At 35.0% G+C, this 26,580-nt stretch overlaps 1 protein-coding gene across 9 annotated transcripts in view; it reads right to left on the bottom strand.

Annotated features, from left to right (window-relative positions):
- Positions 1-25,324, bottom strand: part of LOC128230620 (uncharacterized) — a 67,074-nt gene extending 41,750 nt beyond the window's left edge. Inside the window, exons 1-19 of one of the 9 annotated variants that reach the window (XM_052943051.1) lie at positions 11,825-11,976; positions 11,434-11,484; positions 10,585-10,744; positions 10,436-10,491; positions 10,054-10,187; positions 9,689-9,881; positions 9,075-9,224; positions 8,839-8,939; positions 8,346-8,419; positions 7,765-7,935; positions 7,436-7,659; positions 6,599-6,699; positions 5,925-6,029; positions 5,315-5,411; positions 4,778-4,915; positions 4,437-4,566; positions 1,065-1,846; positions 589-875; positions 184-312 (exon numbers count right to left, since the gene is read on the bottom strand). In XM_052943051.1, coding sequence (XP_052799011.1) covers positions 184-312; positions 589-875; positions 1,065-1,846; positions 4,437-4,566; positions 4,778-4,915; positions 5,315-5,411; positions 5,925-6,029; positions 6,599-6,699; positions 7,436-7,659; positions 7,765-7,935; positions 8,346-8,419; positions 8,839-8,939; positions 9,075-9,224; positions 9,689-9,881; positions 10,054-10,187; positions 10,436-10,451 — 2,832 coding nt within the window. In that variant the 5' untranslated portion in view covers positions 10,452-10,491; positions 10,585-10,744; positions 11,434-11,484; positions 11,825-11,976. Of the gene's footprint in view, positions 1-183; positions 313-588; positions 876-1,064; positions 1,847-4,436; positions 4,567-4,777; positions 4,916-5,314; positions 5,412-5,924; positions 6,030-6,598; positions 6,700-7,435; positions 7,660-7,764; positions 7,936-8,345; positions 8,420-8,838; positions 8,940-9,074; positions 9,225-9,684; positions 9,882-10,053; positions 10,188-10,435; positions 10,492-10,584; positions 10,745-11,428; positions 11,485-11,824; positions 11,978-25,203 lie in introns of those variants that run through there. The other 8 variants (XM_052943053.1, XM_052943054.1, XM_052943049.1 and 5 more) reach the window with 8 other exon arrangements.
- Between the last annotated feature and the right edge of the window lie 1,256 nt (positions 25,325-26,580).

Raw genomic sequence — 26,580 nt, 5'->3', positions numbered from 1 at the left:
AATAAGAATATATGAATGGTTCTAGTAGCAAGATAAAACAAAGAGCGATCAAAGAGTATCTTCAAAAAGCTCCTTTGGTGACAAAAGAGTCTAGTTCTTATTTAATTCTCTAGCATATAAGTAACCCATTATAGTTATACGTTCTTTAGATGAACACTTCAAAAAAAGACAACAAAAAAATACCTCACAAATTTTCCTCATCGCTTGGAAGAAAGCTTCAAAGCCAGATGGCAATGTTTTCATCGATTCTTTTACATCCTCACCCTTGACCGCGAAACTAGTCCAGTTTTCTGGTGACGCAGCATCGATTTGCTGGAATCAGTGAATTAACAAGTTTTGCGTAAATTCTCAGTTTAACTGTAGTAGTTGGAATGCGGAATAAATTATATTAATAAATAAAAATGTAAAGAACGAATTCTTATGTTAAATTACAATTTATTACACAGATGATTAGACATGATCAACTCTTTCGGGCGAGGTGTCATTTTCTAATACACACGTATTGCTTCATAAACAATTGAATAACAATAAACAGTATTTTAGAACCTGATCAACATTTCTGCTGTAAAATCATTTATTGTAAAATACCTCAGAAATGGACGCTTTCAGTTTGTTCTCCTTTACCAATCGAATTAAATTATCCCTCAGTGATTCTCCATTCTGTACAACAACGCCAACAGGCTTATCAGGAGCGATGTCTTCAATGCCCCTCTGTATCACTTCAAGTTGCCTTTTACCATTCCACGCAGACAGAAGTTGTTCCATGGTACACACTTCTTCCTTCTGTGTACGTCTTGGTCCCGTCGATATTTCGATACTTAGCAAGTCGGGAATAACTTGCTTTAGCGTCAATTCTCTCGGAAACACATCTGTAGCTGTATATACATATTAGTTCACAAAGTACAAAAAATTAAGTCTGTATATAAGTTATATACCATTCAAAAGGAAAAAGGCAAATTTATTTAACTACGATTTAATTGTATCAAATACTACAATGTATGTTACAATTTCAAAAATATTGTTTTGTGCATTTATCTTTTTTTGATTTCGAAGAAGAAACTTACCATGGCGAGCAATTTTTTCCTTTGCTTCTGCAATGGTTTTGAAGTCGTCTGGTTTTAACGTAACTGTTTTCAGCTTCTTTCTCTCTCCACTAACATTACCGTATGGTGTAAAAGCAAATTCCATCTTGAAGTCGTAGTTGTAGCCAATGATAACGTCTTTCGGATCAAACGCTCCCCTTGCTATGACCTGAGTGCTTGATTTTCTCCCAACAACGGCATCAGAAACGTGTTTGTTCACATATTGCAGCAGAGCATCCATCGTTACAAAATTTCCCTCGATTCCGCACTCCATTTGGTTACTACATACTTCGTTCAAGCACTTTTTAGCTGAGGCTTTCTTTGTAAAAGCCTGGATGACAAACTTGGTGAAAATACTCTCTTTCTTTTCAACTATTGCTTCTTCCGTATCCGCACAGGCATTAAACTGAATAATATTGATATTCTGGTTGCCTTTAGTTTTCAATTCGCCTGGCATGCAGCAGTCTAAAAACAATAGTACTCTTAGCGTCCTTACGGTGTTTTCCTCTCTCTCTTTTGTCATTTGTTGTTCATTAAATATGTCTGAAATTGAATCACCGATTTCGTCAATTGTCATAGTCGTTTTATCATTCAAACGAAAGCCGCTGTCTCCATGATGGCCGGAGTAGTAAAATACCAATGTCTCAATGTCATTATCAACAATACGTTTGAGAGCATTTTCGATCGCTGTTCGTTCGAGACATTCATTTTCAGGTGTTGCATTTCCACCAGAATTGGGTTCGATAACTGCAGTATTTTCTTCGCTAGAAATGAAATATTTAAAATGTGTTACGGTTGCACGTGAAATATCGCCATTTTAAAGTACTAAAGCCGAATCAAATAAGTTGATTAAAATAGCATGACATAACTGTCAACGACAATCGGACTTACGTAAATAATGTCATTTTAATTATGAGAATTTCTTAAAACACAAACAAAGCTACACAAGAACGGCTGCTGTGCCAATTCATATTATCATAAAGCTGAATATCCCAAAGCATCTTCAACGTAAAAAAATCCTTGGCCTTGTATGGATATGTTATGGGTAAGATAACTCAACCGCTTTTGAAGACAGTTACATTACTTTAGGCCAATCCCTTTTAATTAGTTTCCTAGGCTTTAGTACTTTAGTACATGTTTAGATCATGTTTGAGCCGTAAAACATCATCATTTTCTTCCAAAACTAATATGAGCAAATTGATGAGTCAACAATTTTTCTAGCAATGAAATGCAACAGCGGTGCACGACATATCAAAATAGAGTATATGCATACATAGTAATGTTATGAATTATGCACGAACTTATATTTCTCTTCATAAACGCGTATCGTGGCAGTTTAGCACGTTAATGACACATACCAAATGCACGCACAAAAATGACACATACCTAATGCCCGTAAATGACACATACCCAATGCACGTAAATGAGACGTACCTTATGCACGTAATTGACACACACCTACTGCCCAAAACTTACACATACCGTATGCACGTAAATGACTCTCACCAAATGCCCGTAAATGACACATTCATTATGCATGTAAATGACACATACCTGATGCAAGTAAATGACTCTCACCTAATGCACGTTAATAACACACACCTACTGTCCGTAAATAACACATACCTAATGCACGTAAATGACACGTACCTTATGCACGTAATTGACACACACCTTCTGCCCGTAACTTACACATACCGTATGCACGTAAATGACTCTCACCTAATGTCCGTAAATGACACATTCATTATGCACGTAAATGACACATACCGTATGCACGCAAATGACTCTCACCTAATGCACATAAATGACACATACCTGATGCACGTTAGTGACTCTTACGTAATGCACGTACATGACACATATCCAATGCACGTAATTGACTCTCACCTAATGCCCATTAATGACACATACCGTATGCACGTAAATGACTCTCACCTAATGCACGTTAATGGCACACACTTGATACACGTAAATGACTCTCACCTAATGCATGTAGATGACACGTACCGTACGCACGTAAATGACTCTCATCTACTGCTCGTAAATGACACATACCTGATGCACGTACATGATTCTCACCTTATGCCCGTAAATGACACATACCTGATGCACATAAATGACTCTCACCTAATGCCCCTTAATGACACATACCTGATGCACGTAAATGACTCTCACCTAATGCCTCTTAATGACATATATCTGATGCACGTAAATGACCCTCACTTAATGCCCCTTAATGACTCAAACCGTATGCACGCAAATGACTCTCACCTAATGCACATAAATGACACATACCTGATGCACGTTAGTGACTCTTACGTAATGCACGTACATGACACATATCCAATGCACGTAATTGACTCTCACCTAATGCCCATTAATGACACATACCGTATGCACGTAAATGACTCTCACCTAATGCACGTTAATGGCACACACTTGATACACGTAAATGACTCTCACCTAATGCATGTAGATGACACGTACCGTACGCACGTAAATGACTCTCATCTACTGCTCGTAAATGACACATACCTGATGCACGTACATGATTCTCACCTTATGCCCGTAAATGACACATACCTGATGCACATAAATGACTCTCACCTAATGCCCCTTAATGACACATACCTGATGCACGTAAATGACTCTCACCTAATGCCTCTTAATGACATATATCTGATGCACGTAAATGACCCTCACTTAATGCCCCTTAATGACTCAAACCGTATGCACTTAAATGACTCTCACCTAATGCCCGTTAATGACACATACCGTATGCACGTAACTGACAGATACCTAATGCCCGTCAATGACACATACCTGATGCACGTAAATGACTCTCACCAAATGCCCCTTAATGACACAAACCGTATGCACGTAAATGACTCTCACCTAATGCCCGTTAATGACACATACCGTATGCACGTAACTGACAGATACCTAATGCCCGTCAATGACACATACCTGATGCACGTAAATGACTCTCACCAAATGCCCCTTAATGACACAAACCGTATGCACGTAAATGACTCTCACCTTATGCTCGTTAATGACACATACCTGACGCACGTAAATGACTCTCACCTAATGCCCGTTAATGACACATACCATATGCACGTAAATGACTCTCACCTAATTCTCGTAAATGTCACAAACTTGATGCACGTTAATGACACTCACCTAATGCCCGTTAATGACACAACCCGTATGCACGTAAATGACTCTCACATAATGCACGTAAATGACACATACCTGATGCACGTAAATGACTCTCACTTAATGCTCGTCAATGACACATATCTGATGCACGTAAATGACACATATCTGATGCACGTAAATGATAGATACCTTATGCACATGACCGGCAGGCTAACAGATGTCATACAAGAGCGCATTTCCTCAACATCTTTTTTAAAAACTTCAGCAATTTCTGGATTGCTGTCATACCCTGCGACGAAAACAGCACCCCAACCTACACCTGAAATTGATTATAACCATATGCCTTTACCAAAGATAAACAGATAATTGAAAATTTGGAACAACAACTCACCACATTTTGAGTTTAAATAAAAGACAAATGTAGAATCTGTCGCCTTAAATAAGTATGTTTAAATGTAAAATCGATTGCCTTAAATAAACCAAGATAGGCATAGTTTTATGAAAAAGAACTACTTCAGTGTATTATTTACCGATGAACGGATCGATCCTTTCTTTATCGCAGGAATGACACTTGATCGGGTTGAAGTACGAGTTCCGCATACACGCGATGCAAACCTTGATATTTTCCCTGCAGGATTTGGAATGTTTCAAGTACCTGCATCCCGATTCTATTAAAAAGATACACGGCGATTATACTTTAACAGCTATGCATGCGAGCATATGAGGTAGATTCCTTCACAGGGCAAATTGTGCAGTATATGTAATTGCATTTACATGTCTTGCATTAACGTAGAAATACTTCACATGAGTCAGTCAAAACTTATATTTTCGTTATATATATTTCCAACGTACAGCAATAAGTAAAAACAATGTACGAAATGAACAAGAGTTAAGCACTAAAAGACTAGTTTCAATCGTGACCATTTCCAAACAGAACCAGTATAATATGACATATTTATTGAATATGACGTGTTGAATTAAAAAAAAAACATATTTTTTTTATATATATTCATGTGTGTATATATATATATATATATATATATATATATATATATAAAGCACCCCACCTTCGAACGGATTGACAAGGCAGATTTCACACTTTGGTGGCCTAGTCTGTGCTGGACTCCATCTTTTGAAAGAGCTCATGTGCTGTCGTGTTATGTTCTAAAAATTCCGCCATTCGGCAGTAGATAATTCAATGTAAACTTCTGGCAACACACGGCATCATTCAAACAGGTAAATGTGCTTAAGTGCACAAGGTCAAGGCAAATGTTAACAGACAATCAACTAGAAACACTAAGAGTTGCTAGCTGCTAGGCAATGTCTGTAACATTAGATTACAAAATTAAAATATATTTTTAAATAAAGGTTTATAGGAAGACTGGCTTATCTTTTAAGAAAAATAAACATTATAAATCAATAATTTGAAAACCTGTTTTCAGCATGTTCTACACAACAAATGTTAATGCAATGTTAATATATCTTATCCCTGTAGATTTTATTGTATTATAAAAACATCTATTGTTGAATTCGTTTTCACGAACGTTACCTATTTTGTAGCCAGTTTAACGTTTAATAAATAACTGTTTTTGTCTACCTTTAAGAAAGAAACAGGAATAATTAAGGGGATGGTACCGAACCAAAGAATGGTATAAGCAAATCATCGGCATCGATTACCTCTAGTTTGATGTGAATTTCTTTTGATGGACTGAATTCATCACTTATGCATTTTTTTGAAACCTTCCAAATGTCTTTGGCTACATCATTGGGTTTTAACACGAACTGAATACAAGAAAGTATACATTCTTTATTTACGTGTTTTTTGTGAATTGAAAATTATATATGTATGCAGTATCATGAAACATGTCAAATGTCATTTGTCGAGAAACGATGCAGGTAGTAGTAGTAGTAGTAGTAGTAGTAGTAGTAGTAGTCAGGTAACGACAACAAAAAACAACAAACAATATGTCTGTCCATCTGTCTTTTCAGGAACTATCGGTTATTTGAATTATCATATCACAGTTCTCAGCCTATTTTTAATATATTTTTATGCAATTCACAATAAGTACATTTATCAATCATTTATGCATTGCTAGTCAACAAGACGAGCTTTTTGGCTAACAGTAGAAGGTTTTTTTTTGCTATTTGCTAATGTTGTAATAACTCTTGGCCCATTATAATTGTTTATTTTTATACCACATGAAACTTGATATCTATTTTTAACCGAATATTATATCGTGTTTCAATAAACTATGGTTTAATTTAAACAGACTTGTGACAAACATGGACGAAACAAAATATTGCTTTATATACATGGCTACATACGTTTATACCAATTTCATAGCGTTTACCTCAGAAATACTAAATTTAAGCTCGTCTCGAAGCGTAGGCGTGACTTTTTCTTCTCCAGACAGAAATAGTGGGGGGAGAGCTGTCACTACTTCTCGAATTACTAATAAATAAAACAAACCACATTGAACGATCAAAGCTAGAATAAAGTCCATGCTACTGAACATAGGATATTCTTATACATGAGCTGGTACTAATTACTATACAATTCAGTATGTTGATCTGTTTAAAAAACGAATATGATTGGGACCCCGCCCCCAACACTCCGGTTGGAAGAAAGACGACGCAGCCTGGTGCAATTTCATTCTTGCTGGCAAATTGGCCATTTTTAGAGAAGAATATTAGAATTCCTATAACGAAAGCTTTTTTTGCGATTAAAATATCATTTAAAATGCAATTGCTAAACAAGAGATTTACAGTGTGAGCGAATAATTTGAACGGGCGAAAACTTGAACCGGTGAAAAATTGGTCACCAACTTCAATATTAAATACCTGTACTGCTTTTATAAAGTAAGTAAATAACTTAAAAAAATAATTTGCATGCTGATTCTTCCGACCCTTCTCTGCAGTTAACATTGTATTATTGCTTATATTCCGAGAATCTATTTTGATGTCTGCATTTGGTGAGGTTCGATATGTGCGGAACAAGTTAAAGTTTTCCCTTTTCGTGGACAGAAAGCCATGGGCGTATAACTAGACATGAGAAGAAGGTTTGTAAGCAGGTTTGACCAAACTAGATTGCAACTAGTCATATTTTCATACGAAACGCTTCGAACTGATTGGGTGCGCCTGTTTTGGTAAAACACCAACAACTTTATTGTAAATTCTAAATATCTGACCAACTCCAAAGTTGTAGACATCGTGACGCATAGTGGGCTTCGTGCTGTCTTCTTTAGGGAAATGGGATGGGAAATACCCATCGCTGTAGTTGTACACCTTGGTTTCCAATGATGTTGTTCCTTCTTTCAGTTCTCTGGCAAAGCCGAAATCGATAAGCCGCGCATTGCACTCGCCATCAAGAACAATGTTATTTGACTTGATATCCATATGCAGAACTGAACTCCTGGAAATATTGAGAGTTAAGTACTACTTCTTCTAAAAAAAAGTTGTCGAAAGTACGACTTGTATTTTTTAAGGAAAATTATTCCTTTCTGGGCGACAAACTTACCTAAAATTCTTTACTTCCGAATGAAGGTATGCAATAGCTGAAGCAATGTGTAACAGAACCTTTTTTCTGTTACCCTGCACAGACAGAATGGTATCCTTCTTGGACCTTATACATTTGAGAGCGTCAAACAAGCTACCATTGTTTAGATATGGTGAAAGAAAATAGGACCGCCTGAAATGAAAAACAACATATTAGATACAATATATACATTACTCAAAACAAAATACATCCTGAAATGAAAATGACAGTTTCGATTCATTGACATTGTATTGACAACAATAGTCAAAATTCGAAAAATGAAAAAAATAAATATGTTTTTTATTGCGCCCACACATTTTGGCCGCGCGGACTATTTTTTTTTTTTTTTTTTTATTTCTGAATTTCACCTTATATCTGAATTTCTTTTACTTAGAATTTAAACCTGCAACGTCGACTTCGCGTTTTTTAAGGATTCCATGCTTTACATTCTTCGCGAGCAATCTTTCCTCGTGTCTCGTATGTATAAACACGAAGAAGATTTTCGACTATAAACTATTGATTTCGAGTTGGGCGCTACGACAATAAATAGTTTAAAAATTTACCACATTCTGCTGTCTTCAAAATGTGCAATCAATGGGACAATAGCGAAGTGCATCAATCTGGATGCAATCTTCTCCTGAAATCTCGAACACTTTCATGGTTAAGAAAACAGTCTACATATTTTTTAAACATTCAACCTGTCATTAAAATATCATGGACCCTTTATTGTTTTAGTAAGCAAAGTAAATTCGCAACTTCTTTACGTTTAAGTACATCAATAATTCTCAGTAAATATTGAAAAATACAATAAATATTTAAAAATATATATATACTGACAAATGTATATCTTATTTGTGTAATATCTGATATACATTTAAGCCGAATCTATTTACATGTTTATGTCTTTCAATGAACACCAACGGATGCCTGCATACTCTCATCAAACGGTATAGTTTCACTGATTATTATAAATTTGTACATTAAACAGTATTTTTATACAATAATTTGATTTGACACGTTTTTATTTTAACAAGCATCAACTTTTGTAAAACTTACATTCGCAATAGATCTGGTAGCTAATTCCCCATATTTCTCCGAATAGACAATTTCTTTCAAAACAAACTGAGTCTTGTCAACACCTATGCATTCTCCGTTACCTTTAACAGTACAATACACCAAAATACTACAATCAATACGAAATATAAACATAGTTCAAAAAATATTCAAGTATTGCGAATATTATACTTAAAATGATTAACGTAATCAGATACTATGATATCCATTTTACTTACAAATATACACCTTTCCGAAACCTCCGCCAGTGGTCGTATTAAAACAGCTGAACTTCAGGACATCGATATGTGCCTGCGTCATCTCCAACAACCGACCGTCATGAAGACATTTCGTCACTGACGCCTTTTCATCGGTCGATAACCGGACAACTGAAAGAAAGATAGCAAACTTAAATAATGTAGCGTAAGGCATGGATTTAAATTTCACAAAAAGGCATATGAAAGCAGTTCGGGAACAAAATAATGACATTAATTTCGTTCACTTCAAATATCAGATCCTTATAGCTATGAAAAAAGTCATTGTGTTTCTCCTTTAAAAACTCAAAAGCTTCAACATAAGCGAGTTCACCAGCAAGCGTGAGCATTGGGATGCCATGACAGATTTGAAACTGCTCCATCTCTGTAAACTTTAAAGTGATGCAATAAAAACTATTTAAAGGATATGGAAAGGATATGCATAGCTTTCACGCAATCAGAAAAACAATCACGCAAAATGATTTTCAAATAGGAATGATGTATATTTTACGACATATCCCGCCGGTCAAACGCAAGTCGGCCTAAATTAAAGGTTCAGTTTTGTTAGGTTTTTGGGCTTAGAATATAAGCATACTTGCCCTCTGTTCTACGCAGGCCAAACGATTCTGTCAGTAGCTCCCTCTCCTTTTCCTCCATCAACTCAGCACACTGGGCGTGCCCCATTTCCCTTAGACACGATTTTAACAGGTCATACCCGCCCTCGCCACCCTTCTCCTGCTTGGACACTTTACTCAGCAATATACGGTTCCGCATTGTCTCTGTTTGAAAATCCTGTATGAAAAGAATATGATATGATAAGCTTGGCTTTTGGGGTCATTGAAAAACATGTAGGTAATGGTTTGAACTATAAATTTGACTTGTTTATATTCATTGAATACTTTATATTTCTTAACCTATTTCGAGGTACATGTAGTAACAAACCAGTAACTTCATTAGAACTGACCGAAATGTCCTTGTGGTCATTTTCTGTAATGAGTCCTTTGTCACGCATGTGTGTAAGAACCTCTGCTGTCAGCGACATGTTTTGAACCAGGTAACTATGTGCTCGGTTAAGCACCCGGCGCTTATCATCGTGATCTGAAAATTGAACCGCAACCGTTCTGGTTTTTTTACATACTTACTTGAACTAAGTCAAACAGGGTATGTTTTTTATTAATTTGACATTGCTATGCATTTCAAAACTTTCGTCTTGACCTATGTGGGCAGTTCAATGGAAACTACTGAGACAAGCCTAGTTGTCAAAAAAGTAATGTAATCAATTTCCTAATAAAGACTAACTGTTGTTTGTAATGACTATATTATTAACATACATTGTTGTTACTTACTCAATTGTCTCGCCATCTAGGTTGTGTCTTTATTTTCCGGTTGTTCCCATAACTATCTGAAGTTGAAAACAATGCAGGTGACTTAAACTATATGAAAAAAGCAATTAATGGTTTCACCTGCATGAAATGGGATTGATACGAGGGGTTACCTGTGTGATATGCAGTTAAAGCGATAACATTTCATTGCTGTACATTAAATCAGCAGAGGAACGAGAGACGCCCGCGCCGCAAAGAATCAGCGGTCGACTCGGCCCCTACGACCAACCCGCAGTTAGGGACGTAGCAATAAACAACTTATTTTTTTTTACTCTGAAATGTGCAATAATTAGAAACAAAATTATGTGATAATGACAGTTTGAACTTTCTTAACAGCTTTGATGTATTACTGTTATGTGAAACTTAGCATTCAAGATGCGTTAATATTATATATTTGATAAAAAAATTGAAAACTTCTCTTGTCCGAGACCAAAATTTAATATAAAAAACAAGCTAAGCGTTCGAGCAATGATCTTGTAATATATTACAACAAAAAGAAAATCGGTTCACATTGAAGTTCTGATTCGAATGAACTAGGATGTATTAGGTTAGGAGTTTTGTGGGGTTTGATGAGTGGTGACACAAACCCCTCTTAGAAGAATGTTTTGTAGATTGTTTCAATACTTATTTATTATTTGCTAAATGGAGCATGTCGCGATGTATTCGTTGTCTCACATTAGGAGAGTTAATCTGAGATACAATAGCGCGTGCTTCGTGCATGTAACGAATACAGGTTTCTTGCACATCTAAAAAGGTAAGCGAGGTTTTTCCCTGGACGGCCAGAATCCCGGAAATCTAATTTATATTCAGATGCATGTGGGGCCTTTATAAAATGTTGACTTGCTCATTTTGTGGGTGATGATTATGTGTGTTTATGTTTTAAATGGGGAATATCTATACTGAAATGTACAATATGGTGGAAATGCATTATATAAATTTATGCCAAACAAACAGTACTTAACATTCTTAGTCGTTGCCCATATTAACCCGCCTCGTCAGCGCATTTGTTTTTACTGAAATTCAAGTCGAAAGCATAATTATCTTTAAACTTAGATTTTAAGTCTGTCCTCTGTACTAAATATAGTTTTTAGTTAACCAAATGTCTATGCTGTGGCAATATTAACAACACTTCACAAAGCATTTAATTTTGTTGACTAGAACACAAACAGAATACATACTATTAACATTAATGATATGTTTTCTTATCACGGAATTCTGCAACTTTACTAACGATAATTAAATACAGACATACCGCATACACAAATAACTTTACTGTCCATATAATTAGGAATTTCTAAATGGTATTATAAATAATCAAAATATGATAGCATTTTCTTTATTTAATAAACTTACATTACTTTACAATCCAAGACATGGTATTACAGTCCAGAGAAATTGCCTCCCAAAGTCCTCATTTTGAGAAAAGGGCTTATTAGTCTATGAAATTAAACCAGTTAATAAATCACCACTTAATCCTGCTGGGCTATTTACTCAGTGTAATCCCAGTTGTTTGTATTGAGTTTGTCATGAATAAATTGCATGTATAATCAAAGCACTGAGAGTGCTGAACGGATTGAACAATGTTTCCTTTTATGTGATAATGAGAAATAAAACAAAAACATATGAATGATATCATGGCACTCGCTAGCTCACTCTCACGCCTGCCCTTCCATCCATCCAACTTGCCGACACACCGGCCTATCCACTCACTCACCACTCACAACCCAACCCACCCACCATACTTATTCGGTGTATTCCATGAGCTGTAGAATAAAATGGGCATCATAGCAAAAGGTTATATTCAGATTCAACTAAATCTTTATACTACTGTGATGATTATATTATGCCTATTAATTACAATTTTAAGAGAATGTGAACACAATTGTAGAATAGAAAATACTATTTCAATTTACATCACAGCTTAAAAAAGAAAGTATAACAAATTATTTAAAAATGTACATTAATTAAACCAACTATCCATAACAGCACTATATGGAAATAAGAATCATTAGAATGTTCAGAAGTATATGACTTACACGCGCAAGGCTAGATATTGTTTGAACTTACACACAAAAACATACATGTACAGAGGAAAATATACGTTTTCAAAATCTGAGTTATATATTAATGGATAATATAAAGGATAAATGTTCTCCCACCTTACAAACAATGTTACTTAGTATATTTATCTTGCTTCACTTCTAGAACAGTGCAGGGAGAATGGACAAAACCCGCACTGAATTAATTATGGATTGTACATCTCAGTGTCCTCCCATGTAGAATCTTATTTATATAATTATTATGCAATACAGTTACAATTAGCTTAACACCAGACCTTCAAGTAGTTTTTCAATTTATGGGAGTTTTCCCATTCATATCCGTGTGTATACATAGGTTTTACTGTTAATATACGCAAAATATTACATACTCGTACATGCACTTATTTTGTAAATCAAACATTATTTCAGGTATGTTTCAGAGACTGATTTTCATTGAAATTTGGTACATTCGAGTATGATTTTCAACTCCATATGGACTCAGTTGAATGTTTGTGGTCTATTATAAAAGTCTTGTAAGCCTTAAAGCAGGTACATACTTGCATACAAAAAGAATATACACAAACCCTTCAAGAGCATTTTACCACCTGATTTGTCTACACAAATTGGAGAATTAAAAGTTAATACATGAATTCACAATGTTTTCTTTTCGGTTTTTGAGTTTGATAAAGGGTGTATTATACATAACTTTGCTGCACTCTTTTGTTATGCTTATTTTGGTTTGCACTTTTTTACAAACCAATGCACCTAATTTGTTTACGTTATGGTCACAGAAAACTGTGTATTCATTATTTCCCGCTTCACGGTCAGGTGGGTATTATTTAGGAATCGCTCGCGTTATCACGTCCGTCCGTTCGACAGTCGGTCCCTCCGTCCTGTTATTGTCGATTCTATATCTTTCTCACTCATGTCCTGATTTTTTGCGGAAGTGAACGCCATAGCATGAGGATGTGCTCATGATCCGTGCCGATAACTTTAAGGTCATGCGTTTGTTTGGCTCTGAATGTGCTTTATTGTAGGCATAATGAAAATAATGGAGACCTGGACTGGCTTACGTTTATACCCTCTGGCCCCGATTTCTTGAAACTTCTTAAGCTTAACAGGCTTAAGTAGCTTATTTCAATTAGCTAAAATACAAACTTAAATTGAACTTTTATGAAAGGAAAATGGTTGATTGTGATAATAATAAATTTAATTCCTATCTAAAGTATAAAAAATCTTAATGAAGTTAATATTAACAAATATAACGAGCTTAGCTTAATCCTGTTATAATGGACTTAAGAAGTTTCGAGAAATTGGGTCCTGAAGTTTATCTAGACAAATGCTTGACTGTATTCATTATGTTGCTTAGGTGTTTGCTTGACACGTGATGGACTTAAATGTAGCTGCATTTGTGATTATTTGAACTGAGTTGAATGTGGAAGAGCCTTACTGTGGTATGTTTGAAACCAGATAAACTTCAATGCAGCAGAATTTAGTTTTTCAGGGCACTGAATTGACTTGATTTCTTTTCACTAAATGGTTTTTTTTTTTTTTTTTTTTTTTTTTTTTTTGGGGGGGGGGGGTTACCGCCATCATAACTCGTTTTTAGTCCAAAGAAAAATGTGTGCCAAGTAAACCAGCAAGCTGATAGTGTTGACGTAGTGGTAAGTCTCGTTTCAATTCCTTGATTAAGAGGTTATAGTGTATACATAACCAACAGACACACTTTAAAAGTGTTTTTTTTAATCGCGACCAATGGTTTATTGTGAACTTGACATTGGGGATACATTCAATGTAAATCTACCTTTTCATAAAAAAGGTAACGCATCTTACCGTTCAAAGATTGAAAGAAAAGGATTCCCTCTGATATTAAATGTAGCGCAGTTACCAGTGTTACTTTTAAGCAATACTTTCGTAGATAACTTTGATTTTCATACATTGTATTTGCATAACAATAACGCATATTTTGTCCATGTAAATATTTATTAACCCATTTGCTTTCTTTTGTCAAAAAACCGCAATCAGAAGTTCATAGTTTCAAAATCGTACCTATGAAGTCTACAATAATGTTGCCTTTCTTTTTCATAACAACAGCCAACTATTTAACAACAATAACACAAGGTGTATGTTCTCATATGAAGAGCGTTGATTTAAGATCCATGCAACCAGCTGTTTCGCTGATTTAAGTTGACGTGTACAATTTAATTGTGACGAAATTTTGCGTATCAATACAGTTGAACCCCGTTGGCTCGAACTCGCTTGGCTCGAATTCGTCGCTGGCTCGAATTGAATGTTAAGGACCGATCTCTTTACACTGAGCGTAAGTTTTCCCGCTTGGCTCGAATTTTCCGTGGCTCATTGTAGTTTCGCCGGTCCCAAGGAGTTCGAGCCATCGGGGTTCAACTGTATACCGTTTTTTTTAAATCACCGTTATCATGTGGGATTTGGGCCAAACAGCAACGCTATATGTTTTCACAACGTTTAGTCTCAAGTACTAGTATTACAAAACTATTGTCAATTGGGCACTTCATATATAGAGCTTCATAAAGCCCCTTTATTGTTTGTTTGGCACAAATTGTTTATTGGACACACAGTGGACTTAAGAACAGTCTGTCTGTGGTGACTGTATGGCAGATAGGGTTGATGGTAGCCATAATGAGATTGAATGAGCTCTGGCTTGACTTTTTAGAGCCCGTCTGGGGCAAGTTGTTTGATCATGAGTCGGCTTGTCTGTAACCAAAATAAGGATGCATATAGCTGCTGGAGACCTATTTTGTCTACAAGACACAATTCGATTAATGGTGTTTGAGGAATTCAGCGGACTTTTTTGCTCTCTAAATACTGTTTCGACCTAGGGAAAAAAGTTTATTTGGATATAATAATATATATATATATGGATATAAAAACTAGAATATTTACACATTAGGTTGGAAAAACACAATCTGGACTTAAAAGGTGAATCCGTCTGAATGGCCTTACATAAAACTCACACAAATATTATTATAAATGTATTATAAATGTAGCTTGTTTTACACTGGATGCGCTTAAATAGGGACAATGCATGGTTGACTTGACTTTTAATATGGAAAGAGATTAAATATGTTTATTAGCTGTTTTGTGATTGTATTTATGTTATGACTTCAAATAGAATGGATTTTATCAAAATAACGCTGTCGATATTATCATATTTGCAGTTTCACATTCATTTAATGATTTTGACCTGCACTTTGAAATGCGTAGTAATGTATGTCCGTATGAAGTACATTATGAAACAGTTATATCATCTTATCATCAAGATACGTTGCGTTTTTATGCCCTGTATGCAAATGTGCACCTGTGTTATGTTTTGGACGCGTTTATATGGTAATTGATAACATTGACTTTTGGAATGCGTAGTATTGTATGTCCGTATGAAGTACATTATGAAACAGTTATATCATCTAATCATCACGATATGTTGCGTTTTCATCCCCTGTATGCAAATGTGCACCTGTGGTATCACCTTTTGGACGCGTTTATATGGTAATTGATAACATTGACTTCTTTAATAAAATGCCATACGTTTGTGTTGAAAAGAATATGAGACATAATGATGAAGATAATTTTCTTCACGTAAGATATTAATATCAATATTTATTACAGCTCTTATTCACTAAGCGATATTATGTTGCAGTAATTTAAGGGAAATAAAAATGTTATCCTGTCAAAAAAAACATTTAAACTGCACGTGTTTACGTTGTTTTTAACTTTTCATGATAATTAAATGGAGTTGAAATTTTAGCAATCCATGTTTATAGCATATGAATCTAAGAAAGTACAAATAGATAAATAAACTTAAAAAGAAGAATACAATATTGAAAAAAATGGGGTATTTTTCATATTCTGGCCTTGAAATGATCATTCCATGTACCTTGAAGTGTTCAATGAGAATAAAAGAAATGGAATAAAATTAATTCTTCCACTTAAATAATTTAAGTATACTAAATCGGTTCGAAAATGTTCTGAACGACAAAATCAAGTGAAAATACGATGTACAGCTCAGTATTTATATCTCTGTGGCTTGCTTTAGATCATTATCACAGAGGTGTTCAGTGGCGGATCTACCGGGGGATACATAGGGCCCGTGTGTCCCCCCCAGCGGGCCGGCAAGTAATGTTTTTGGGGACACATCTATATTGATTTAACTGTACAAATAAGTTGTTTGTCACAATTAAAATTTTATGTCAGCATTTCAGCAAATAAACAACCTGATTATCGAGTATAATAAAGTACTAGTATTCGAAACGAAAAAGTCTTTTAAAAAATGACATTCGATAAAGAAAATTGGCGCCGCATTTTACACAGACAGCTGATCAAGTAAACAAATATGGCTGCAGTTATACGCATAAGTTTACTATTTATAGAATATATCATATTCCAGAAATATGAATTGTTTTAAACTGTTAACATGTGCACATTATATGTTCTTCATTGCTTTTAATAATGTCATTCTGTGCCAACAAGATATGTATGTGCATGACGTACATTAAACAAAAGTGTAAATTCCAAACGTTGCCGCTTTAAAACTTTTCATTTCGGCCTTAATTATTGTCTCGTTCTCTGAATTATGTTAGAGACTTTGTAAATTAATTCATTATGATTTATTCAAAACCTTTTTTGGAATGTATTGTTAATTTGTTTTGAATTTAGTTAACTTAAATTTATAACAATGACATCCTAAGTACCTACAGTATCGTGGAGTGCAACTAATAGCACTAATTTCAAGCATAAATATGTGTGTCCGAGGTGGACCAATGGTTAACTACTTAGCCTATTAATCCGTCGACCGTGGTTCGATTCCTCAAAACGGCTAGATATCTTTGTTGTTGTTTTTTTTGTTGAAAGGTTTACCTTAGTTAATGATATCTTTTTAATTCAATTTATCTGCCAAACAATATTGACAGTGAAGAAAAATGTTAATTCCATGGCATTACTAGTATATGATTAAATTAATGCATTCAAAAAAAGTTTGATATGTTTATAATCAGTTGTGCCCCTCCATTTAGAAAGTCCTGGATCCGCCGCTGGTGCTAATAAACACTAACCCTGGGTAACCTTTATCAAAATGTTAAGTTTGGAGGACAAACACTCTGGACGGATTACTAAAATTCAAGTCGAAAGCTATTATATTATCGATTTCGGGATTTTTTCATCTTTACTTAATGTTTCAAGTAACAAAAACCCGAATATTTATGGACACGATATACCATCCAATATGTCACGTAACGCCAACGCTCACTTAACTTTCGTGATAGTTCGTTCAGTAACCAACCAACAACTGTTCAAGTGTTCTAAGTCTTTATTGTTCCACGTTCTTTCTAAGTATAATAATCAGTATATAATACAGCATGGCATTTAAGGTAATCCCGCATCCTAACTGCCGTCCATTAAGGACCCAAGGCCGCGTTGCTTGCCTTGTCTAAGCCAACTGTCCTTTTACATACAAAATCATTTCTCTTATACTAATTTGTGGTCTGAATATGACAGGTTTACAACCCAAGGAATACACGTTTTTGTAATTAACATGACCATTTTGTACATTTGTACCAGGTCGGCTGTCAACCATTTTCATATTCAAATGTCAATCAAATATGCCCTACATTACTAAACATACAGTATGTAGACACATATCCATTTAATTAAATCTTAATTATATCTTAAATATAACGTATTACGTCACATTCTATTCTGTTATGTGACATTCGTCCTTTTTTTATCAAGATTTTTAAGAAAATCTTTGCGTCAACCCCAAACAATGGTTATAATTGAATAGATAAATAAAATCGTAAGTAAATATGTTTCTCAACCCCAAACAGGTAAATAATAAAAAAATAAAAAAAGTAATTCCGACAAAAAAAGATACGCAAAAGAAAATCTGTGCCTAAATCCCAAACAATGATGATCAAGTTGTATTTTCGACAAAAAATACGCAAAAGAAAATCTGTGCCTAAATCCCAAACAATGATATCAAATTGTATAGATACGTATAGATACCGTCCCTTTTTAATGCAAGATTTTCTTTTCGTAAGCAATAGAAAGTAAACTGACACGTTATTTGTCAAAATGTCTGACATAATATAGACTAATTGGTAATTAGCCCTCAGGTAATCAATAAACATAGTTAACAATTAGAAAATAACACTGCAGATTGAGTACAAGTAATTAACACTGACAGAACTGTTGTCAAATTTGGTATTTAGTCAATGTTTTATGTAGCACTGCTTTTCATGTTATCATTCTGAAGACAGGGAATCATCGTTGTTGTTGTTGCTGCTGCCTTGTTGTTGTAGATGTAGAGTTTATAGCCAAGGGGTTGTTTGATTGTAGAATGTCCCCACCGACTCGAAATGTTCTGCCATTATACGACTGCTAATTCTTGAAGTGTACTTAGATATATGTGTGCAAGTGTTCATGTTATTGAAGATGCTAACGATCTCAAGTTGGTGTTGTCCATCACACAGGAATCATCACGGTCCTAAAGACTTGATCATGTGACGTCAAGCCGAGCACAGGTCATACGAGAATGTGTGCTTAGCTCCTCTGGATATTCCGAAGTGTAACCAATTGGTTAGCACATCACATACGCAATACCAGAATATAGTTCGATCCTTTATGAAACACCGATGACCACTTAACACAATATCGCCACTAGGTATATTATCTCGATATCCGCTGAGAATAATGTTGATATTGACTGTTCGTATCACGTGACATATTACCTGTACTTTTACCTTTCATTGACATAGGTGTTGCTATTACCATGAAATTTTGTGTTGATATTTTCAAGCAGGCTTATATTTTGAAGGTGGCCCCATTTATAATTAATTACTGTATCTGTGCGTAAGTGTTCGTATGTTTGATTTAATGAATGTTTGACCTAAGTTGGGTTTTTTTGTGAAACGTTTGTTTTTCATGAACAACATTTTATTTTATTAAGAACCTTTCTTATGCAATATTTTACAAAGCTTATATGTTAGCTTTACCACACTAAAACACCCATTTATTCAACATGTGCATTACTTCCGTTCTGTCCTGCTTATCAGCAGATATCTTAACAGATATTTCGAACAAGATTGAAGATTCGGTATGTTTATCATTTGACAACTTTTAATCTCATAATTATTCCATTATTTTAAGAAAACTAATACATAAGTGATTCAATTAATTTATTAAATAACTCACACCCTAATGTGACTTCACAGGAGTACAACAATTTTGTTGAAATTCAATATCTTGAACGTATCATCTCCAATCACTTTTAAGAAACCTGGTCTTTCTTGACCACTATCTTTGTTTATCTTTGTACAACTTTGTACATCTTCATAGTTATAAGAAAGCTAAACTCTAGCTTAACATGTTACCATCATGCTTATCATCGGATAACTTACAACTTTATAATTGATTCATTAGTTTTACCAAACTAATCTGTGAGTTACTTAAATAATTTAATTAGATTACTTACTACCTAACAAACAATTTTATTAGTGATTTCGAAATTGAAAATTACTTGCCGTATTCAGGCGATACACTTTATTTAATGACATCTAAAAAAAAATACTTTTTATTTTGCATGCTTTCTCTCTCAGACCTTTCTATGATCCAAACAATGATTTATTTATATGATTTTTAAAACTTTAAAACCATCACCAATTTACTCAAAATTATATAGTATGATATATTGACAAAATACTACCATTATTTACACGACTATAAACTTACTTAATTTTAATGATTTCATATCATTTATGTCAAGTTAATTACAGGTAACATTGCATTCATTTACCTATCTGATGTGTTTGACAATTATTTACAGTTACATGACAACTGAAGTAAGGAAACCTGCCATTTGTCTCCTTCTTCGACATAAAAAATATCTCATTTTGTATTATCTTCAGTGTTTGCACTAAACCCTGAGTATAAGTCATTATTTTTTGTATTTATGCAACTTTCATTAATGTAACACCTGCTAAATAAGTTTACTCAAATTCTTTTTATTACATTTCTTTCCATGTTAATTATTCAATTAATGTCCTTAAATGACTTAGTTTTCTTTTTCATCTAGTTATTCAATAATGTACTTAAATGATTCTTCGTTTGCATTTAACAACGTTTTTTTCACACCTGTTTTACTTTTTTTTATCGAATTTCTCAATATTTTTATCTTTGTTACCTTAAATACTCATTCTTTAGTTTATTCTTATTTAAATCAAATGGTTTTATTGTACTTAATAATGTAGAACGTTGTTAAGTCAGAAATTAGATTACATAGGGGTTCTTTCAAAAAAACAGCTTTGCTCTGATTGCATTTATTATCCAAAACTTTAAAATTTTGCCCCGTTAAATATCCCAAAATTATAGCAACACATGTCATATCTAGGCAAGAAATACAAAGTAATAAAATGTCACTAACTTTTGTCCCGTGGCCTGGTCGCGCTGCAATGTCCATAGTCACTCGAACCGCAGTTGTCATCATGTACCTTTTTCTTTTACGTTTCAAATGTGATCCAATAGTTTTCAGTACTTCGCCGTTGTGTTCCACGTCAACCCTGTTCTTGAATATCTTCGGTCAGCAGGCGCCAAACTTTTACGTGTCACGTAACGCCAACGCTCACTTAACTTTCGTGATAGTTCGTTCAGTAACCAACCAACAACTGTTCAAGTGTTCTAAGTCTTTATTGTTCCACGTTCTTTCTAAGTATAATAATCAGTATATAATACAGCATGGCATTTAAGGTAATCCCGCATCCTAACTGCCGTCCATTAAGGACCCAAGGCCGCGTTGCTTGCCTTGTCTAAGCCAACTGTCCTTTTACATACAAAATCATTTCTCTTATACTAATTTGTGGTCTGAATATGACAGGTTTACAACCCAAGGAATACACGTTTTTGTAATTAACATGACCATTTTGTACATTTGTACCAGGTCGGCTGTCAACCATTTTCATATTCAAATGTCAATCAAATATGCCCTACATTACTAAACATACAGTATGTAGACACATATCCATTTAATTAAATCTTAATTATATCTTAAATATAACGTATTACGTCACATTCTATTCTGTTATGTGACAAATAACAAAGAGTTTATCAACATTAATTACAGATGATGCCTCTTTTCGTGATATTGATGTGGATTCTGTACATTTTTAAACATATACATAAACACATGAAGTTGTCAGCTAAACCAACTTATTAAATTAATTGATGGCTTTTTTAATATTTCTTCGATGGTTATAGAATTTACTCTATCTTGTACATACATCAAATGAAAATCGATGAAACAATCATCACGTACGACATTTCGAGCAACGTTATGTTTGTTAGTTTGTAGACCGTGACAACCTACCAGATATGCACAAATGAAACGAATCGGATCCGTTAAGTGTATATCTTTGGAAATCTAACGTACGCGTACCATGAATTGAGTGATAATATAATTGATTTTATAAAATGGTTTCATAATAAATTGGAACTCCTCGGCCCGTGTCATGATTTAAATTTGTATATCTACGTTTAATTGATTTCCAGTGAAGTGTTTTATTGCATAAATAATTAGGAGTAAAGTCATAAAGTCTAACTGCTAAATTGAAATTACTACGCGATCTACTTGCAGCGTAGTGAAATGTAAAGAAGTCTGACATTATAAACCGTCCATGTACATCCGATGTTTGTTTCGATGCAAATAGCCGAGGTGTTCCGAATGTGATAATGCTAAAATAATGAGATCCCAGCACATACCGCTCCGCCTCTTAGCGTAGCGATATATTTTAACAAATCAGACATCTTAATGATTGGAATTGTAGCAAAATTGCCATTCATTCGGAACTCCTCGGCCATTTTATCGAAAACAACCTCGGATGTATTTGGACGGTTTACATACTCAAAAAGTGGCACGATTAAGTCCGCTGCAAGTAGATCGCATAGTTATTTTATTTAGTAGTTAAACTTTATGACTTTACTCGTGGGAATCTTCATGATGTTTACAATAATTCACTTCACTGGCAATCAATTTAAACTGAGATCAATAAATACAACTCTTAAACAATACTTTTAATTAATGATATAATTCAAAATTTTACGAACTACTTCAACTGATGTACCGGCATACATCCGAGGTTGTTTCGATAAAATGGCCGATGAGTTCCGAATGAATTGCCATACACATTTTATAGATATCCATTTAAAATAATACAATACATCTTTAACATCAAATATACAACTAGAGATTGCTTTTTTGAAAAAGCGCTTGTCTCCCCTATTGTGTGGTCGTAGCTGAGAAAAAATAAATGATGGACATGAAATTTGTAACTTTGGACTGGAGACAAACCAACAGTGAAGTTTGGTTTATTCGATTATATTAAATAGTGAAGAGAAGAAAGTGTTGTTGATTAATCATGGAAAATGTAAACGAAGTTTGCATTGTATGAAGTTCCTGGGCGCAAGCGTTATTCAATTATTGATCGTAAACCATTTTTCAGCTCACAGTCATCGTGACCATGACCTTTTACCTACTGATCACAACATCAATAGGGATCATCTACATAACCAACTTGCATACCAAGTATTAAGTTCTTGGGTGCAAGTGTTCTTTAGTTACTGAGCGGTAACCATTTCTTCAACTCAAGGTCATGGCAACCTTGACCTTTGACCTTCCTGAAGTTCCTGGGTACAAGCGTTCTTAAGTTATTGAGCAGAAACCATTTTTAAGCTTAAGGTCACCGCCAACGTATCATTTTTTACCTGAAGGTAACCTTGACCTTTGACCTTTTGATCTGAAAATCAATAGGGGTCATCTTCTAGTCATGAACAACTAGCTTACCAAGTATGAAGTTCCTGAAGCCAAAGGATCTTTAGTTATTGAGCGGAAACTTTTTCTTCACTTCAAGGTCATGGCAACCTTGACCTTTGACCTAGTGATCTCAAAATCAATATGGGTCATCTTCTAGTCATGACCAACTAGCATACCAAGTATGAAATTCCTGGTTGCAAGCGTTCTCTAGTTATTGAGCGGAAACAGTTTCTTCACCTCAAGGTCACGGTGACCTTGACCATCGACCTACTGATCTCAAAATCAATAGGAGTCATCTACTAGTCATGAACAACTATGAAGTTCCTGGGTACAAGCTTTCTTTAGTTATTGAGCAGAAACCATTTTTAAGCTTAAGGTCACTGCCAACATAACATTTTTTACCTGAAGGTAACCTTGACCTTTGACCTTTTGATCTCAAAATCAATAGGAGTCATCTAATAGTCATGAACAACTAGCATACCAAGTATGAAGTTCCTGGACCCAAAGGATCTTTAGTTATTGAGTGGAAACCGTTTCTTCACCTCAAGGTCACGTTGACCCTGATCTTTGACCTAGTGACCCCAAATTCAATAGGGGTCATCTACTAGTCATGACCAACTAGCATACCAAGTATGAAGTTCCTGGGTCTAAGAGTTCTATAGTTAATGGGCGGAAACGAAGTGTGACGTACTGACTGACTGACTGACAGACTGATGGACTGACTGACGGACAGGGCAAAAACAATATGTCTCCCCATGAATGGGGGAGACATAAAGATATTACACGCAAATGATTTTTACATGGAAGGTCACCACGACCTTGACTATTGACCTTGTTACCCCCAAAACAATTGGGATCATCTAGACATCATGACCAACCTCACTTCAAAGTTTGGTGAACCTAGATCAAAGCATTCTCCTGATATTGCACGGAAATATTTTTTTACATTAGAGGTCACAGCGACGTTGACCTTTGACTTTGTGACCCCCCAAAATACAGGAGTTTTCTAAACCTCATGATCAACCTCCCTACCAAGTTTGGTGAACCTAGGTCAAACCATTCTCAAGATATTGAGCGGAAATGTTTTTTACATTGGGGGTCGCCGCGACCTTGGCCCTAGACCTAGTGACCCCAAAAACAATAGGGATCTTCTACACCTCATGACCAACCTCCCTACCAAGTTTGGTGAACCTAGGTCAAACCGTTCTCAAGATTTTGAGCAGAAATGTTTTTTATATTGGGGGTCGCCGCGACCTTGACCTTTGACCTAGTGACCCCAAAAACAATAGGGATCCTCTACACCTCACGACCAACCTCCCTACCAAGTTTGGTGATCCTAGGTCATGCGGTTTTCCAGTTATCGATCGGAAACGAAGTGTGACGTACGGACGGACTGACGGATTGACGGACTACCGGACTGACGGACAGGGCAAAAACAATATGTCTCCCCCAGAGAGGGGGAGACATAATCAAAGTGAAAAGTTTACATAAATATAATGTTACAATTTTTAAAATAGCTGTACTATTGAAAGCAATGTTCTTTAAATAACAAAAATAAGATCCCACTGCATATCGAGTCCCGTACTTTTCTCACATCTAACTATATTGCATTTTAATTTTGAGGAAGTATCAATTTCCTGTTCATTAACACACACCTTTTAGTTATTATTATGCATTTAAACGTACGTTAATAATTAATGTTAACTTATCACGGATTTCTCTGCCTCCACTGACCATAATTTAAGACATATCCCCACACAAATATAACTTTTTATACATGCATGTATAATAACTATGAATTTCTAAGTATCTCTTGCATTATAAATATACAAAATATGATAAGAAACTATTTTTCAACTTACATGTTTATGCCATTATAAATGACAATTTCTGAAATTCAAATCGAAAGCATAAGTCGAACTATGGTTTAAAAGGTTTTTCTTCTGCCCTAAATATAGTAAATAGTGTCCAATAACAAAAGCCTGCACCGAATATGTATTGACACACTATACTATATAGTAGTTTATGAACATTTAAAATGATGATGCCTTTTATGAGTGTCTTAAGACTCAACTGCATGACTCAATGCGCGCACTCCTTCAATCGCGAATATTAACCGGAAATCCTTTCTCAAATTTTAATGTTTGAATTTCATGTGCTGGCTAGAATAAAATGCATCATCAAGTAACTAGTATAACAGAAATATATTTTTGACTTAGCAAGGAAATGTCTCTCTACACTTACCATAATTCAAGTCGTAACCGCAAACAATACAACTTATACTATACATTTAAATATGAGTTTCTAAGGGTTATTATGATTGATAAATATAATAGAATATCCACTACGGGCTTGCCCTTGTTGCTGCTCTGCTTCTGATCTTAAGTATACCAATAATTCAAGTTATCCCTTTAAGGATAGCTTTCGTTATTCGTATCTTAGTAATGCATTTAATTAATAGTGCTCTATAACCATATCGTGAGCTATTGCATGACTTATTATACTGATCTGATTGGCCGCAGTGCGCGCCCTCTACAAAGCACGTGGTTATTCAGGCCTCTTTTACTCCGACCATCGTAAGAGAAAGGTCAGCCTTTCGCAGTTCTATTATATTCTGGTTTACTTTTCCCACCCTCCCAAAACCCCAAACTTCGTCTACATACAGGCATGTACTTAATGAATGATAATTGTTTCAATTCATGTGTTCTGCTTGCTTCCTATATATATTTTCAGTAAATCCGGAGATTGACTCGAGGTTACAATCCAATCATTCTGCACATCTCGCTAACCATTAAGCTTCCTACCTCACGCCGAGGTCCAGCTGATGATTTCAATACCAGATGTGCTGCAAACCTATTGTGTTTTTTGCTATTTTACCATTTCATTATTTTGATGTTGCTTTGTGTCGTTACTGGTAAGGCTCTGACGATTACAATATCAATCATACCTAGCAGCTAAGTATTCAGAGGGAGTAGTATACCGCTTTCTCAGCATATCCTATTGCTCGGCGATTGGCAACTCTCAAATAACAATAACAATAACATTTTATGGACAATTTGTGCTATTTAAATAGATTAGTCGGATCTGATCCTAGATATACCATGACAGAACCGTTGATATTTTACCGACATTAAGTCCGAGCCTTGCCCATTATTATCCAAACATAAGATAAAGATAATGAAAATGAAATAAATATTGAAAAGGCTATGCTTTTCTTGACTGTTATGATGGGTAATACA

Source organism: Mya arenaria, chromosome 4 (assembly GCF_026914265.1).
Source record: "Mya arenaria isolate MELC-2E11 chromosome 4, ASM2691426v1".
NCBI lineage: Eukaryota > Metazoa > Mollusca > Bivalvia > Myida > Myidae > Mya > Mya arenaria.
Note: the sequence above shows the minus strand (reverse complement) of the source record. Positions and strands in the feature narration are given on the sequence as shown.